We start from the raw sequence: 12,930 nt of genomic DNA, 5'->3' as shown, positions 1-12,930 counted from the left end.
CTATAAATTAAATTCTCGTATCGAGTGGCCCCACCCTTATTCTTTAATGCCAAATGTAATCATTAGCAGAAATTATCAAAAGGAGCGAGGATAAATCGTTTTCATTCTACCGCCCCTCCCATTTCCAGACAGAGTTTATGTAATTTCACATGAATTTATCATAATTATTTTAAGAAAGACTTTGCTTTGGAAAAGTTAGAATTCAAACAAAAATTTTCAGTATAAGAGTCACGATTGAGATGAGTAGCCTTTTTTCCAACCTCTACTCAATCTAATATTTTTCTAGTTAAATTTGGACTATAACTCACAATTTATGCTTGAATTTTATTGAATATTATTTATCGAATTTTTTTTTCGGCGGCGATCCTCAAAGCCTTAATCTAAATATGTGGGGTATCTGATCTTTTCAAGGAACAAATCGGATTAATTTGCAATGTATTAAGGGCGTATACATTCAAATTAGAATATTTTTCAAGTACAACATTATTCAAAAAGTCCTTTTTTAATAGGATGAATAATGAGCTTTAGGTAAGGAGAATGCGTTTCTTCAGCGAAGAATGCAAGAAAACGCTTTTAGCGTCGGGGCTTCGCCCCGAAAATCACTAATGAATAGTTAGCTGTAGTTGTCAGGAGCAGGCGTTTCTGCAGTGAAAAATGCGAAAAAAACGCTTTTGGCGTCGGGGCGAACCGAACTCCACTGATTAATATGAGCTGTAGATGTCAGGAGAATGCGTTTCTTCAGTGAAGAATGCATGAAAACGCTTTATGCGTCGGGGCTACGCCCTGAAAATCACTGATGAATAGTGAGCTGTAGTTGTCAGGAGTAGGCGTTTCTGCAGTGAAAAATGCAAGAAAACGCTTTTGCGTCGGGGCTTCGCCCCGAACTCCACTGATTGATAAAGAGCTGTAGATGTCAGAAGCAGGCGTTTCTGCAGTGAAAAATGCAAGAAAACGCTTTTTGGAGTCGGGGCTTCGCCCCGAACTCCACTGATGAATAGTGAGCTGTAGATGTCAGGAGCAGGCGTTTCTGCAGTGAAAAATGCAAAAAAAACGCTTTTTGGCGTCGGGGCTTCGCCCAGAAATCCACTGATGTATAAAGAGCTGTAGATGTCAGGAGAATGCGTTTCTGCAGTGAAGAATGCATGAAAATACTGAGAAATACTGCTTATTTATTCTTATATACATACATATATATACACATATATATGTGTGTGTGTGTGTGTGTGCTGTACGCACGTTTATGTATAGGGCTAGGGTTTACTGGGCGTTAGGGTTAGGGTTTGGAAAAAAATCGCCCCCCCCCCACTCCAAAGTTCTGGATCCGCTAGTGCCGCTGACATCTCCATCTGGGCTAGGGTATAACACTTTTTATTTCTGAAGGAACGTCCGAAACTTATAAGACAAATTTATTTATGTATTTATTACCTTTAGGTGTATTTTATAAGATAAGATGTACTTACCAACGAAAGTCTACAAAGCAGCGGTCCTCACCACACTTTTGTATGACTTTGAGACCTTGGTGCTTTATAGGAGGTAGGCATTTCTACGACTCCCCAGATGGACAGGAGAGTGGTTAGGGCTGCACCGGAGCGGAACTCCGGCCGGATATCCGGACGATTTTCACAAGTCGTCTTCGGCTGGATTTCATTGCAGGATAGTTACTTTAAAGTGTGGTTGAGAAAACGGAATTTATTATACTTGTTAAAAGTACGGATACTGAGAATACATTACAGAACATACTATTCCAGATGTTTTTGACACCTAGACCAGGGTCGGCAACCTTTTGGGTACGAAGAGCCAAAAATTACAGTTAATAAACTTTCAACGTTTCTAAAGAGTCACAAGATTTTTTTTCCGAACATTTCGTTAAGAATTCTTTCAACTGACGATGGTAGAGTGCTTTCGACAAGATGCTGTTAAAAATCTTGATTAACAAATTCATGACCTCAACTACTTCATCCAGAAATGTTTGGACACAAAGCGCTTCTTGGTATATTATGCAGTGAAACGTAAAAATTTCATGGTTTAATTTTGCGCAAAAGAATCGTAGTTGCCCCTTTATTTTTTTCCTGTCATACTTCTGGCTCCATCAGTTGCTATAGAAACGATTGAAACGATTTATTTATATCGATTTTATTGTCTTCAATGTATTTTCGCACGACCTTAGCTCTATCTTCTCCTAAAGTTTGTCACAAAAAGACCAATTTGTGCCGTATCTTTTATGTCGTAAGACTCATCTATATCAAGTGATAAGGCAGAAGGCAATATCTTCCACCTGCAAATACGCAGGTTGCCGACCCCTGACCTAGACCATACTTATAATACCATAGAGTCGTATCTTGGTTTGACTGTCCAATAATTAAATGAGTTATTAGACTGAAGCATCGATGTTCTATATTGTGTAAATCTCAACGGTCGGCATGCGGCTGCAAATTTGCTGTCAGCGTTGGAGACGTCGCTTGAAAATTGGATTATTCCAACTGAGTAAGGTTACAAGGGCTGTTGGAGCTACGTCGAGCAATATCGTAGTACTGTACAGAAAGTGATTCCATGAGCAGTTAATCTCCAAAGTAGCATGTTGCTCCTTTGCGACCTTTTGACGAAGTCACTCGTAAGTGCAGCTGATGGTTCAATTCCCATTGATCCGTGTTCCGAAGGCATTCACGCAGCGTAGAGGAAGGACAGGAGTTAAACGATGAAAACTACTTTAGATATTACTAGTCTGTACGTTAATTTGCCTCGTGTTAAATGACAATGAAACAAAGGCGTCATCTGTTCTTGTTAAAGAAACTGCAACACCAGCAGAAGTTTTCAATGAATCTGTTGAACCACCAACAAAGACATTTCGGTCAACTGAAACAATTTTGTAGGACTTTTTCGATAAATGGATGTCACAAGAAGAAGCTAGTAATACAACAGTCAACAGAGCACAAAGCCTGCAAGAAATAAAGTTAGGAGCTTCCAAAATATCAGACTTAACCCTTGATTTCTACAATTTTAAGTTGTAAAATATGTTCTATACTTTCAGTTCAGACCAAATTAACCCTAGCACTTTCAGATTAGTCTGTGCTACCTGTTTATAAATGCAGATTAACTTTAATTCATTGCAATCAGTAACAGTTAAAAACTCTAAGGTGAAACAAAAGTAAAATAAAATAAATATTACTATTAAGTTTCCTTTTTAAAGGTTTTGCGAAACTTTTAGTAACACGAGCTCCGGCAGGATATTTTATGTTACTTCCCGGCCTAATCTGGCTCCGGCCGGATATTAAAAATTACTATCCTGTGCAACCCTAATGAAAGCACAACTTACCACTGACAGGTACGTTGGCATGCCGGTGACTACCCGCGTGTATTGCTTGTATGTGTGTCTTGCTTAATGTCTAGGGGAAGTTTGAGTGTGCAATATGCTGGGTCGCCACATATAAATCGGAAACAGGCACGCAACAAACAGATAATAATTAATAATTTACAAGATTTTTATTTACATAAAAGATGAAGAAAATAAAGGAGAGGGGTTTGCATCATACCTCTTGATGGAAATAGTAAATCATCACTTTAAGCACAACTATGAGAGAGAGAGAGTGGGTCACCTTGTCTTTGAACTTCTTAAAGTCCTACCGACGTCGTAACTGGCTGTGCTCCTTGGTGGAGGGCTTGCAGCTGGAGGAGGCACTGTCGCTGGCAGAGCGTCGTCGGTGACTCGGCGTTTTCGTTTGAGTGTCAATCCAAAATCACTGGGGTGGTTGTGGGCACGGCGGGTGCAGGCTACCGTGGGCACGAAGAGCACTGCAGACAGAGCTGATCTACCATGGGCAGAATTATCAACATGAGGTAGTAGGCGTATATGAAGCAAGTAGACAGACACCCGAGGAAGGCACAAGGTATTCCGATAGAATTAAGGAGAATGAATTATAGAATCCGGGCTCGTCTGTCAGCGAGCTGGAGAAATGAAGAAGTGTAGATATTTCCAAATAAGGCGCGTGTTTTTAAAAGTGCCGGAAGAGATTAGCGGAAGGGGGGGGGGGGGTGGAAGAGAGCGACTACAGGTTTTCCATCACGAGAACAGAACGACTTAATAGGTTATAGTCGCTCCTAGAAATGTCAAGAGGCGTGTTGAAACAGATTATCTTCTTGTTCAAAGAGAGGAGGTATGGGTGAAGAAAAGAGTGAAGCATGTCCGGAAGTGCGCGCAGGGGTAGGTTTGCCCGATAATGCCAAGGTGGGGTCATTGATGATCGCCGGACACAAAACGCCAATAACCAGTGCCCTTAATAGGTCCGTGTTTATCTTTACCTGCGTCAATGGAGAAAAGTTAAGGGGCGTGACACTGTGGTCGCCAATGTGATGGATTCAGTCGAGCGAGTAGGGAAAAGGTCGGGTTTGGTGGAAAAATTAGACTTAGAAAAAAGGAATAATCTGAATGAAATTAATAAATAATAATTAATGCTAAGATTAACTTGAGTGATACTGTAAGCAAGCCTGTCACAATGCCAAAGTGCTATCTTTTTAGCGAGCTTAAGGAGGACGGCATAAGCGATATGAAGTTCAAATCAGGCGCCACTTTGCTCTCACTGGCCTAGATGAACAACAATACATAAATTAATATATTTGATTGACAAATATTGTCAACAGGTGTCTTTTTTTTCAACATTTATGGATTAAATTTATCACAAAGACTAAACCTAGATCTAGGTCTATCAGTACGTTGACTTTGTTGACATTTTAAAAATATTTTTTCCCACAGAGATCAAAGTTTTTTTTTTAAAGTTAGTTTTACATTCTAAACTTTGTTGCCACGAATAAAACTGCATCCTCGTTATCTTGTTACCTTTACTAATAATAGATCTAAATGGCGAGTATTTTGTGGCTACACTAATTAACATTGAACCAAAATTTACAGAATCGAGTATAAAAGATCTAAAAGTTATTCTTAATAATGCTAAAATAGTCCATTATTAGGGTTTGGCGGGGCCTAGTCTGGGTAGGGATAATCATAATGTCAAAATTATTTTTTTGAATTAGAAAATAGGCCTACTTTTGTCTTGCAATAAATTTTTATCAAATGAAAGCTCGCAATGCCACTTCTTATTTATTGGCACCCCAAAATGTCAATTTGGTCTATTCCTCAGGAGATCTGAATAAATTCAAAAAAAGTTCAGGACTTTATCGCATATTTTGCCTTTTCATGAGATTTCCTGGAGGCCCTGGAAAATCAGGAGGTCGCGAAAACCCTGTTAATTTATTTACGTTATAATGGTTTAATTTAATACTTAGAATTAGCGCGGGGCATAGGCTGCAGAGGCCTAAGGCCGGCCCTGTCTTCTTTAACAATTCGTCCACTTCTGGTTGTCTTGACTGGCACAACAAGTTCTCTAGACATTGGTCTATAACTGTCTGTTTCGTTTGTTCCAAAAGTTTGCAGTTCATTGTCTTTGTCACAACATGCAGATGATATGACGTGTTGTTATGCCGGGGATTTTACTTGAATTCAATAGTTAACAAAAATGACGATCTAGAATTACAATTGACGATTCTTTTGATAAAACAAAACTCTGGAACTTTATTTAAATATAACGTAAGTACAGTTTATGTACAAATTACAAATCAATGAGCATGGAACATATTACAAAGGCTTTTCAAACAGAGCTCTTAGAAACGTGACTGTCTACAAGGACATTATTTATTCGACACTCCTTACTTTCTTACTCCCCGCCAATTCTCTGGCGCTAACTCTTTTCAAAAAATGTCTTTGTTTAATTTCAAATCAACCAATAGATTTCAAACTTCATAATCACGTCCCTTGGGTAAATCCTGACGTGTCTAAATTTGAGGGTTAAATCCCGAGGCTCATGTCGAGGGCTTATATTTTCTTTTAAAAGTGAAATGTACAAACAATTCTATAATGTAATCTGTGACAGTCTTCATCGGTATCATAGTACTCAGAGATGTCTTCATCGAAACTCTTATTCAAAAAGCGTTGATTTCTTCTGTATGTTTTTCCATCGTTTGTCTTTATGATGTAAGATCTGGGTGCTGAATTTTTTTTTATGACAACTGTTTTCTGCCATGTTTGACCTAGACGAACTCTCCGACAGAATAATCTTTAGGTAGTCTAGCTTTTGCATCGTATTTCACTTTGCTTTTCATCTTTCGTTCGTTGAGTTGGAATGATTCCCTGAGTCTTCTACTCGTCAGCAGTTGTGATGGTGAATACGGCTGTCCACTTATCGGAGTATTTCTATACTCGAGCATAACGAGATATGGATCTTTCCCACTTTTGTATTCTCTGAATCCTTTTGCTTTCGCACCAAACATAAACAACCAACAATGACGTAATACCATATAATATTAGCACAGAATCTTCTTCATGCAGTGGAAAATTATGAATTTTTTGCCTATCTGGAATTCTGGTCAAAGCTCCTGCGCCCAATTAATATAGTTCGGAAGAAACTACAAAAGTCTGGACTGCATATACGGGAAGCTGCTAAAAAAATTAGTACCCTTTCATGCTTTCTGCAAAATGATGAGAAACTGACAAAAACCCAATCCATCGAAAAAATGCAAAAGAAGGTAGTGAATACTATGGATTCCCTGTAATCAAAGCAACCTAAAGAAAGAAAAGACTTGATGGGAAATTGAGTTCTAATGTAGGACTGTCAATAGAACTGCAATTCAAACGTGTTGCGACAGAAGTGCTGGACAGATTTCATATGGAGATGAAGGGCAGATTCCAAAGGCTTGAAAGAAAATGGATACCTTTGGGTTTCTTCTTGAACCAAGACACCTGTTAGATGAAGACACGCTTATGATAAACTGTGCTACTTTTCCTGTTTGTATGATGAAATAAATGGAAAATCGCTTTTTCAATGATGTCATTGATGCAAGAGCACTTTTCATCAACAAACCAGTAATACAATCACCAATAGATATATTTAGGAAAAAGGCTTCATATGGTAATTACGTGTGCTCAAACTTTGCAACCTCCTCCGAATACCGCTAACTCAGGCCACTTCCATTACGTCATGTGAGAGATTATTCTCAAAGCTCAAGCTCATCAAAAAGTATCTCAGGAGCACAATGACGCAAGAAAGGCTTATCATGGCTTTAATGTTAGTGAAGTCACAAATACTAGAAAGTATTGATGTAGATGTTGTTATAGATGTCTTTGCTGCACAGAATGCACTACGTGAAGCGATATCAATTGAGATTTGTCACTTGTGCATTATTTAACTAATAAACAACGGCAATATTCATTAAAAGAGTCTTCATGATTATTTTTTTGTTAAGTTTACTGATATACTGAACCAATTTGATTTGGAGCTTATATATTTTTGCGTACATTATCTCATGTCATATGTCGAATGTCAAAATGCAAGGGGCCCCCAAAGAGGTCAATCCCACGGGCCCCCGAATCCCTAGTTACGCCCCTGCGCGGGACACACATTTGAGACTCTAAGAAGGGCCCTTTTTGCTTGTCGAAGACGAAGAAGAGACAATTAAAATACCCCCCCTCTTTTTGCAGACAACGGCCTTATCTACGTAAAATGTGGCAAAATATGCATGTCGTAACTGGATTTGCCTTGCGATGTGAAGAACTGCCCTTTTTGTTAGCTGAAAGGTGGACAGCGTAACAGAGGTATCCCCGAAAATCAGACTAAGTAGGCTAAACCCTAAAATGGACCCTGAGGAATAAAAGCAGATGTGTCGCGAATAAGCCCGCACCAAATACACACAGACTAAGGTGCTTGATTAAAAATTGATAAAAAATTGATAAGTGGTTTAACCACACTAGTCTTAGGTACAAAGCTCAAACTCTACTTGCTGTCATCGCTTTAAAATAAACGTATTTAAATAAACACACAATTGTGACTCACGTCATACTTCAGTATAACTTTTATTTATGAGTTTCCATCATTTCTTTCCAAACAAAATTATTTTCAAATGCTAGCATTAAATAGATATTTACTCAATTTATTTATTTAAATTTTACATTCGTGTTTCTAGGATTCTGTATTGTGAAGTAATTTGATCATAGACAAGACAAGAGATAACATGAACATCAATTTTCAGCAATTATGGCGAAATTGTCAGGTAGAGTTGAGCCTTCGGCTCTTGGAACTTTAGGCCAGCAAAAGTGAACAAGAGCTCGCTCTCACCGGCTGAATGAGAACAGTGTGCACTGTTCTGTGCGGGTGTGTCAGACTCACGGCAAGAGGCCGCGTACACTAAGATCCCCGCCATTTTCCTTTTCTATACCAGGCTAACCGTGCGGGAAACGCCATTTATGTAACGGCCCCTTGAGGAACAGCGCCTGGATTGTGACAAGGTTGTGGGAGCTTTTTTACAACTCCGCGCAGTGCAATGAGGAGGCTCTCGCACCCCCTTAGGCATCCCCACAGGAGTCTTGTTTTGCTACCCTTTAGCCTAATCGTTTCCTCCTACGATCGTTTCCACTCGGGTGCCACTATGAGGCAGGGTAGCATGCCCGGGCTATATATATATATATATATATATATATATATATATATATATATATATATATATATATATATATATATATATATATATATATATATATATATAATATAATATAATATAATATAATATAATATAATATAATATAATATAATATAATATAATATAATATAATATAATATAATATAATATAATATAATATAATATAATATAAAATTTACATTTCAAATGATATTAAAAACAAAACAAACTAATATATAAACATAACTTTAAAAATTGAACCTTGTTCTGTGGGACATTAGATTATACTATGCAAGAAAAGCAACTGCATGTAAAACATGTGTACAAAGTTTGAGGAATTATCGTTCCTGGATTGTACGTAGTGGCAAGACCATGATTTGGCTCCACGACATATGGTTCACAACAGTTGCGTCACAAGGGTCAGTGTCACCCTATGCAGTTAACTTTTGTCACCTCCTCTCCCTAAATCAACTTCCACCCCCCTCCCCTATAAAAAAATTCTCAATGAAAACCATCGTTTTATTTTTTAAAATTATATATTGTAATAAACCTGGTGGTGGCACAGATGGTGGTAGTGGTGTGTGTAGATAGCCGACGCAAATCGCCCCAGGTCAGCGCTAGACGAGCTGTCAACAGTGACTAGTTACGACGGTCAGCTAAGACATTTCGGGAAGGATCTGTGTTATGACGAGCTCAGGAGCGTCACGTAGAATCTGGTCATGTGATTAACAGAATCAGAAACCCCATTGGCAGCGAAACATGCTGGGAATTACTCCCTTAGAGCACGCGAGAGGAAGCGAGCAGTGAGTTTTAAGGTCGCCTTGTCCCCGTACAAGGACAGCCTTTGTGTCGGACATGTACCAGTTATCTCTCTATCAAATCCTTGTCCCAATCGTCTTTCGTGCAGAATTCTGCATTCGTAAAGAATGTGGTCTATTGTCTCACCGTCCTCCATGCAGTGGCGACACCATGTGTCGTAGTTTTCCTTCCACCGTCCGAGGTAAGCACCAATTGGACAGTGTCCGACCCGGAACTGGGCTAGGACCGCCTGTTCCGCACGATTAAGTTGCCACCACGAATCTCTTTTGACTGGTCTACTCATCGCCCTGTGAAACTCACGTCCCTTGTCCGAAGAATCCCAGCCATCGTACCAAAGTGCCAAAAAACATTTGTCGGCTAGGGATCGTACACTCATGTGATTAACCAGAATGGTCAAGCGATGTTCTGTCCGTTCTAGAAGGCCATCAGGGACCCTATTTAAAGAGCAAAGGTGTCACAGTTAAGTCAGTTCAGAACAGGGTTCACTGCATGCCGGTTCAATACAGTCCGGTCGACTACAGCACAGTTCAGTGTGGTTCATCGGTGTGGTTCTGTACGGCGCATTACGACGGTTCAGTGCGGAGTACAGTCAAGTACAGTCATGACACCTCGCTAATGCGAGACGGCATCTTGATCTTGGTCTGCGATCGAGTCCGACACCACGAGCCAGTCCTGAACAATTGAGCAAGCCCGGAACGAAACGGAGAGGACAGTGCATGAGTTGATACGTCGGTATGGTAGTTCACAAAGAAATATTTCTACCGTCTGTGTTATTGTATTGGCTGTGATTTTTGGACATTAAGCTGTTACTTTTTTTTTAGCCCTGAGTTGTCAAGTTCTTTCAGTTGTGGTGTCGTGTGGTGCAGAGAGCCTGGATAGTGAGATTCGTTACTATATAGTTCTTCCATCGTGGTTCGGTGATGACCACTTTTGTTTTGTCATCCATGGGGTTGAGGGTGTTACATTGGGGTTTTGTGTCGCCTCATTTGGCTGAAGAGCCCGGAATGTTCGGCTGCACACTGGGTAAGCTATTCCTAGTGGTGCTAGTGTCATTGGCCTTGCTTTTGTTTCTCTGACGCTTTTCTTACGTCAGAACTGTTCTCTTGTCTTCTGCAATTTGTGCGCCAGTTTTCATAGCGCAACGCCATGATGCTCTGTTATGTGCTTCTGTCTCCCAGGTGGCTGAAGGCTTTCAGAGAAGTTTTGAAGTTGTCCTTGGAGCGTTTTCTTTGTCCACATTATGAGCGCTTTTCTTCCCTTAATTTGCCATACAGTAGTCATTTAGGGATGCGGGAGTCTTCGATTCAGCAGATGTGGCCTGCCCATCGCAGCTGGGACTGTATCAGGATTGTGTGGATGCTTTGCCCGCTCTTCGAAAGACTTCAGTATCAGGTATTTTTTCTTGCCATTTAACATTCAGTATTTTTCTGAAACAGATCAAGTGGAAGTAGTTCAGTTTTTTTTTCTATATATACTGTCCTCGTTTCTGGGGCATATTTCAATGTAGTGAGGATGACCGCTCGATAGACCCTAGTCTTGTGTTTGTGGTGATACCTCGTCTATTCCAGACATTTTTAGAAGTCTACCATGCATTGGCCTATGCGACACCCAAGTTGATTTCATTATCAATATTTCCGTTTAAGGAGAGTGTGCTGCCAAGGGAGGTGAATCTGTTCACTGCATTTTCCAAGTAGGCTTTACCTGAAGCTGGCAAATACAAGACATCAGTCTTTTTAGTGTTTACAGCGAGGCCGAAGTTTGAATATGCTCTTGAAAAGTTACTGACGATGCTATGCAAATCATTTTCAGAGCAGGCATTTAGGGCACAGTCGTCAGCAAATAGGAGGTTCCTGATTACAGTTAATTTTGTTTTGGATTTTGTTTTGAGCCGTAAGCTCTTATGCCTGTCTAATTGTGAAATAAATTGGGTTATTCAAAGAGGATTTGATTGACAGTTTCCTAAGGGGTGGGCGCAGTGTCAACAAAGTGCCCCTTTTTAATCTTATATAATACAGACGTTACTTCAAAAAAGAAGATGATTACGTCCTACGCGTTATTATCTCAAAAAGCTTATGGCCTTCTCAAGTCTACATACTGCTCTTAATGGGTGTGTGGTATTTGTTCTGTTATTTAGGTCCATTCAAACTCGGATCTTTGATTCAACTAACAGGTCACCCCATTCCATCTTAATGCAAATTTACGTAATCTAGGTAAAGCAAAAGATTAACCTGTATGTAAACTTTCAATTAAAAAAAATATTTGAAAGTGTACATACCTTTGAAAAATAAGATTCAAAGTAACATTGTAGGTACTTAAAAAAAAAACAAAAGATCTATAGTGAAAATGACCCAGAAAAAAACAAATACAATCAATGCACTAACCTCGACATACTGTTTAAACACAAGCTGTGTTACGTAACACAAACACACACACTCACACATAAGCACACTAACATACATACACACTTGAAAATAAATTTAAATGAAAAAACAAAACACTAGGAGAAAAACAAAAGATAAGAAGTCACTTTATAAAGACAAAACTCCAGAAGACTCATTTTGAAAAGGAACAAAAACAAACTTTGTCATGATCTTCTTTTGGTCTCTGCTGTTACTATGTATGTAAACATTTATTATTTGTTAGATATGTATTGTTTAGTATAGATGAATTTAAGTACATAGTAGAAACTGTAGGTATTCGCTATATACTATCAGCTCTATCCAGATTTTTTTTTACATGGAATTCTTAATATGCTTTCATGAATCAACGAAAGAATAAAATTCGTACTGATTCATCCCAGTGGCTCTACAGCCCATGGAGGGCTTTAGCCTGCTTCAACAAACCCTTCTATCCCAGTGGTTCTACAGCCCATAGAGTGCTTTAGCCTGCTTCAACAAACCCTTCTATCCCAGTGGTTCTACAGCCCATAGAGTGCTTTAGCCTGCTTCAACAAACCCTTCTATCCCAGTGGTTCTACAGCCCATAGAGTGCTTTAGCCTGCTTCAACAAACCCTTCTATCCCAGTGGTTCTACAGCCCATAGAGTGCTTTAGCCTGCTTCAACAAACCCTTCTATCCCAGTGGTTCTACAGCCCATAGAGTGCTTTAGCCTGCTTCAACAAACCCTTCTATCCCAGTGGTTCTACAGCCCATAGAGTGCTTTAGCCTGCTTCAACAAACCCTTCTATCCCAGTGGCTCTACAGCCCATAGAGTGCTTTAGCCTGCTTCAACAAACCCTTCTATCCCAGTGGTTCTACAGCCCATAGAGTGCTTTAGCCTGCTTCAACAAACCCTTCTATCCCAGTGGTTCTACAGCCCATAGAGTGCTTTAGCCTGCTTCAACAAACCCTTCTATCCCAGTGGTTCTACAGCCCATGGAGGGCTTTAGCCTGCATCAGCATATCCATTCAGATTTCTCTTGAGATTTTTCGTGCGAACGTTAAGTTGTTGCAGATCTGCCTCCATATCATCCTTCGTCAATCCATCGTATTCGTGGAGCATAATGAATAGATACAAGTATATTTACTTTTATTTGAAAGCAAACGTGTGGCATCTGCTTTAGGCCTTTACTTCCCTAAGGGCTGAGGCTGACCTGTGGAAACATTTTCAAAA

General features: G+C 39.6%; 1 protein-coding gene across 1 annotated transcript in view; it reads left to right on the top strand.

Moving 5' to 3' along the window:
- Window positions 1-11,789: 11,789 nt before the first annotated feature.
- LOC106053486 (uncharacterized) overlaps window positions 11,790-12,930 on the top strand; it is a 34,984-nt gene continuing 33,843 nt past the window's right edge. Inside the window, exon 1 of the mRNA XM_056012565.1 lies at window positions 11,790-11,935. Within this exon, the coding sequence (XP_055868540.1) occupies window positions 11,905-11,935 (31 nt within the window). The 5' untranslated portion in view covers window positions 11,790-11,904. The remainder of the gene's footprint in view (window positions 11,936-12,930) is intronic.

This window comes from Biomphalaria glabrata, chromosome 15 (genome assembly GCF_947242115.1).
Source record: "Biomphalaria glabrata chromosome 15, xgBioGlab47.1, whole genome shotgun sequence".
Taxonomy (NCBI): domain Eukaryota; kingdom Metazoa; phylum Mollusca; class Gastropoda; family Planorbidae; genus Biomphalaria; species Biomphalaria glabrata.
This window is presented reverse-complemented; position numbering and strand designations above follow the sequence as displayed.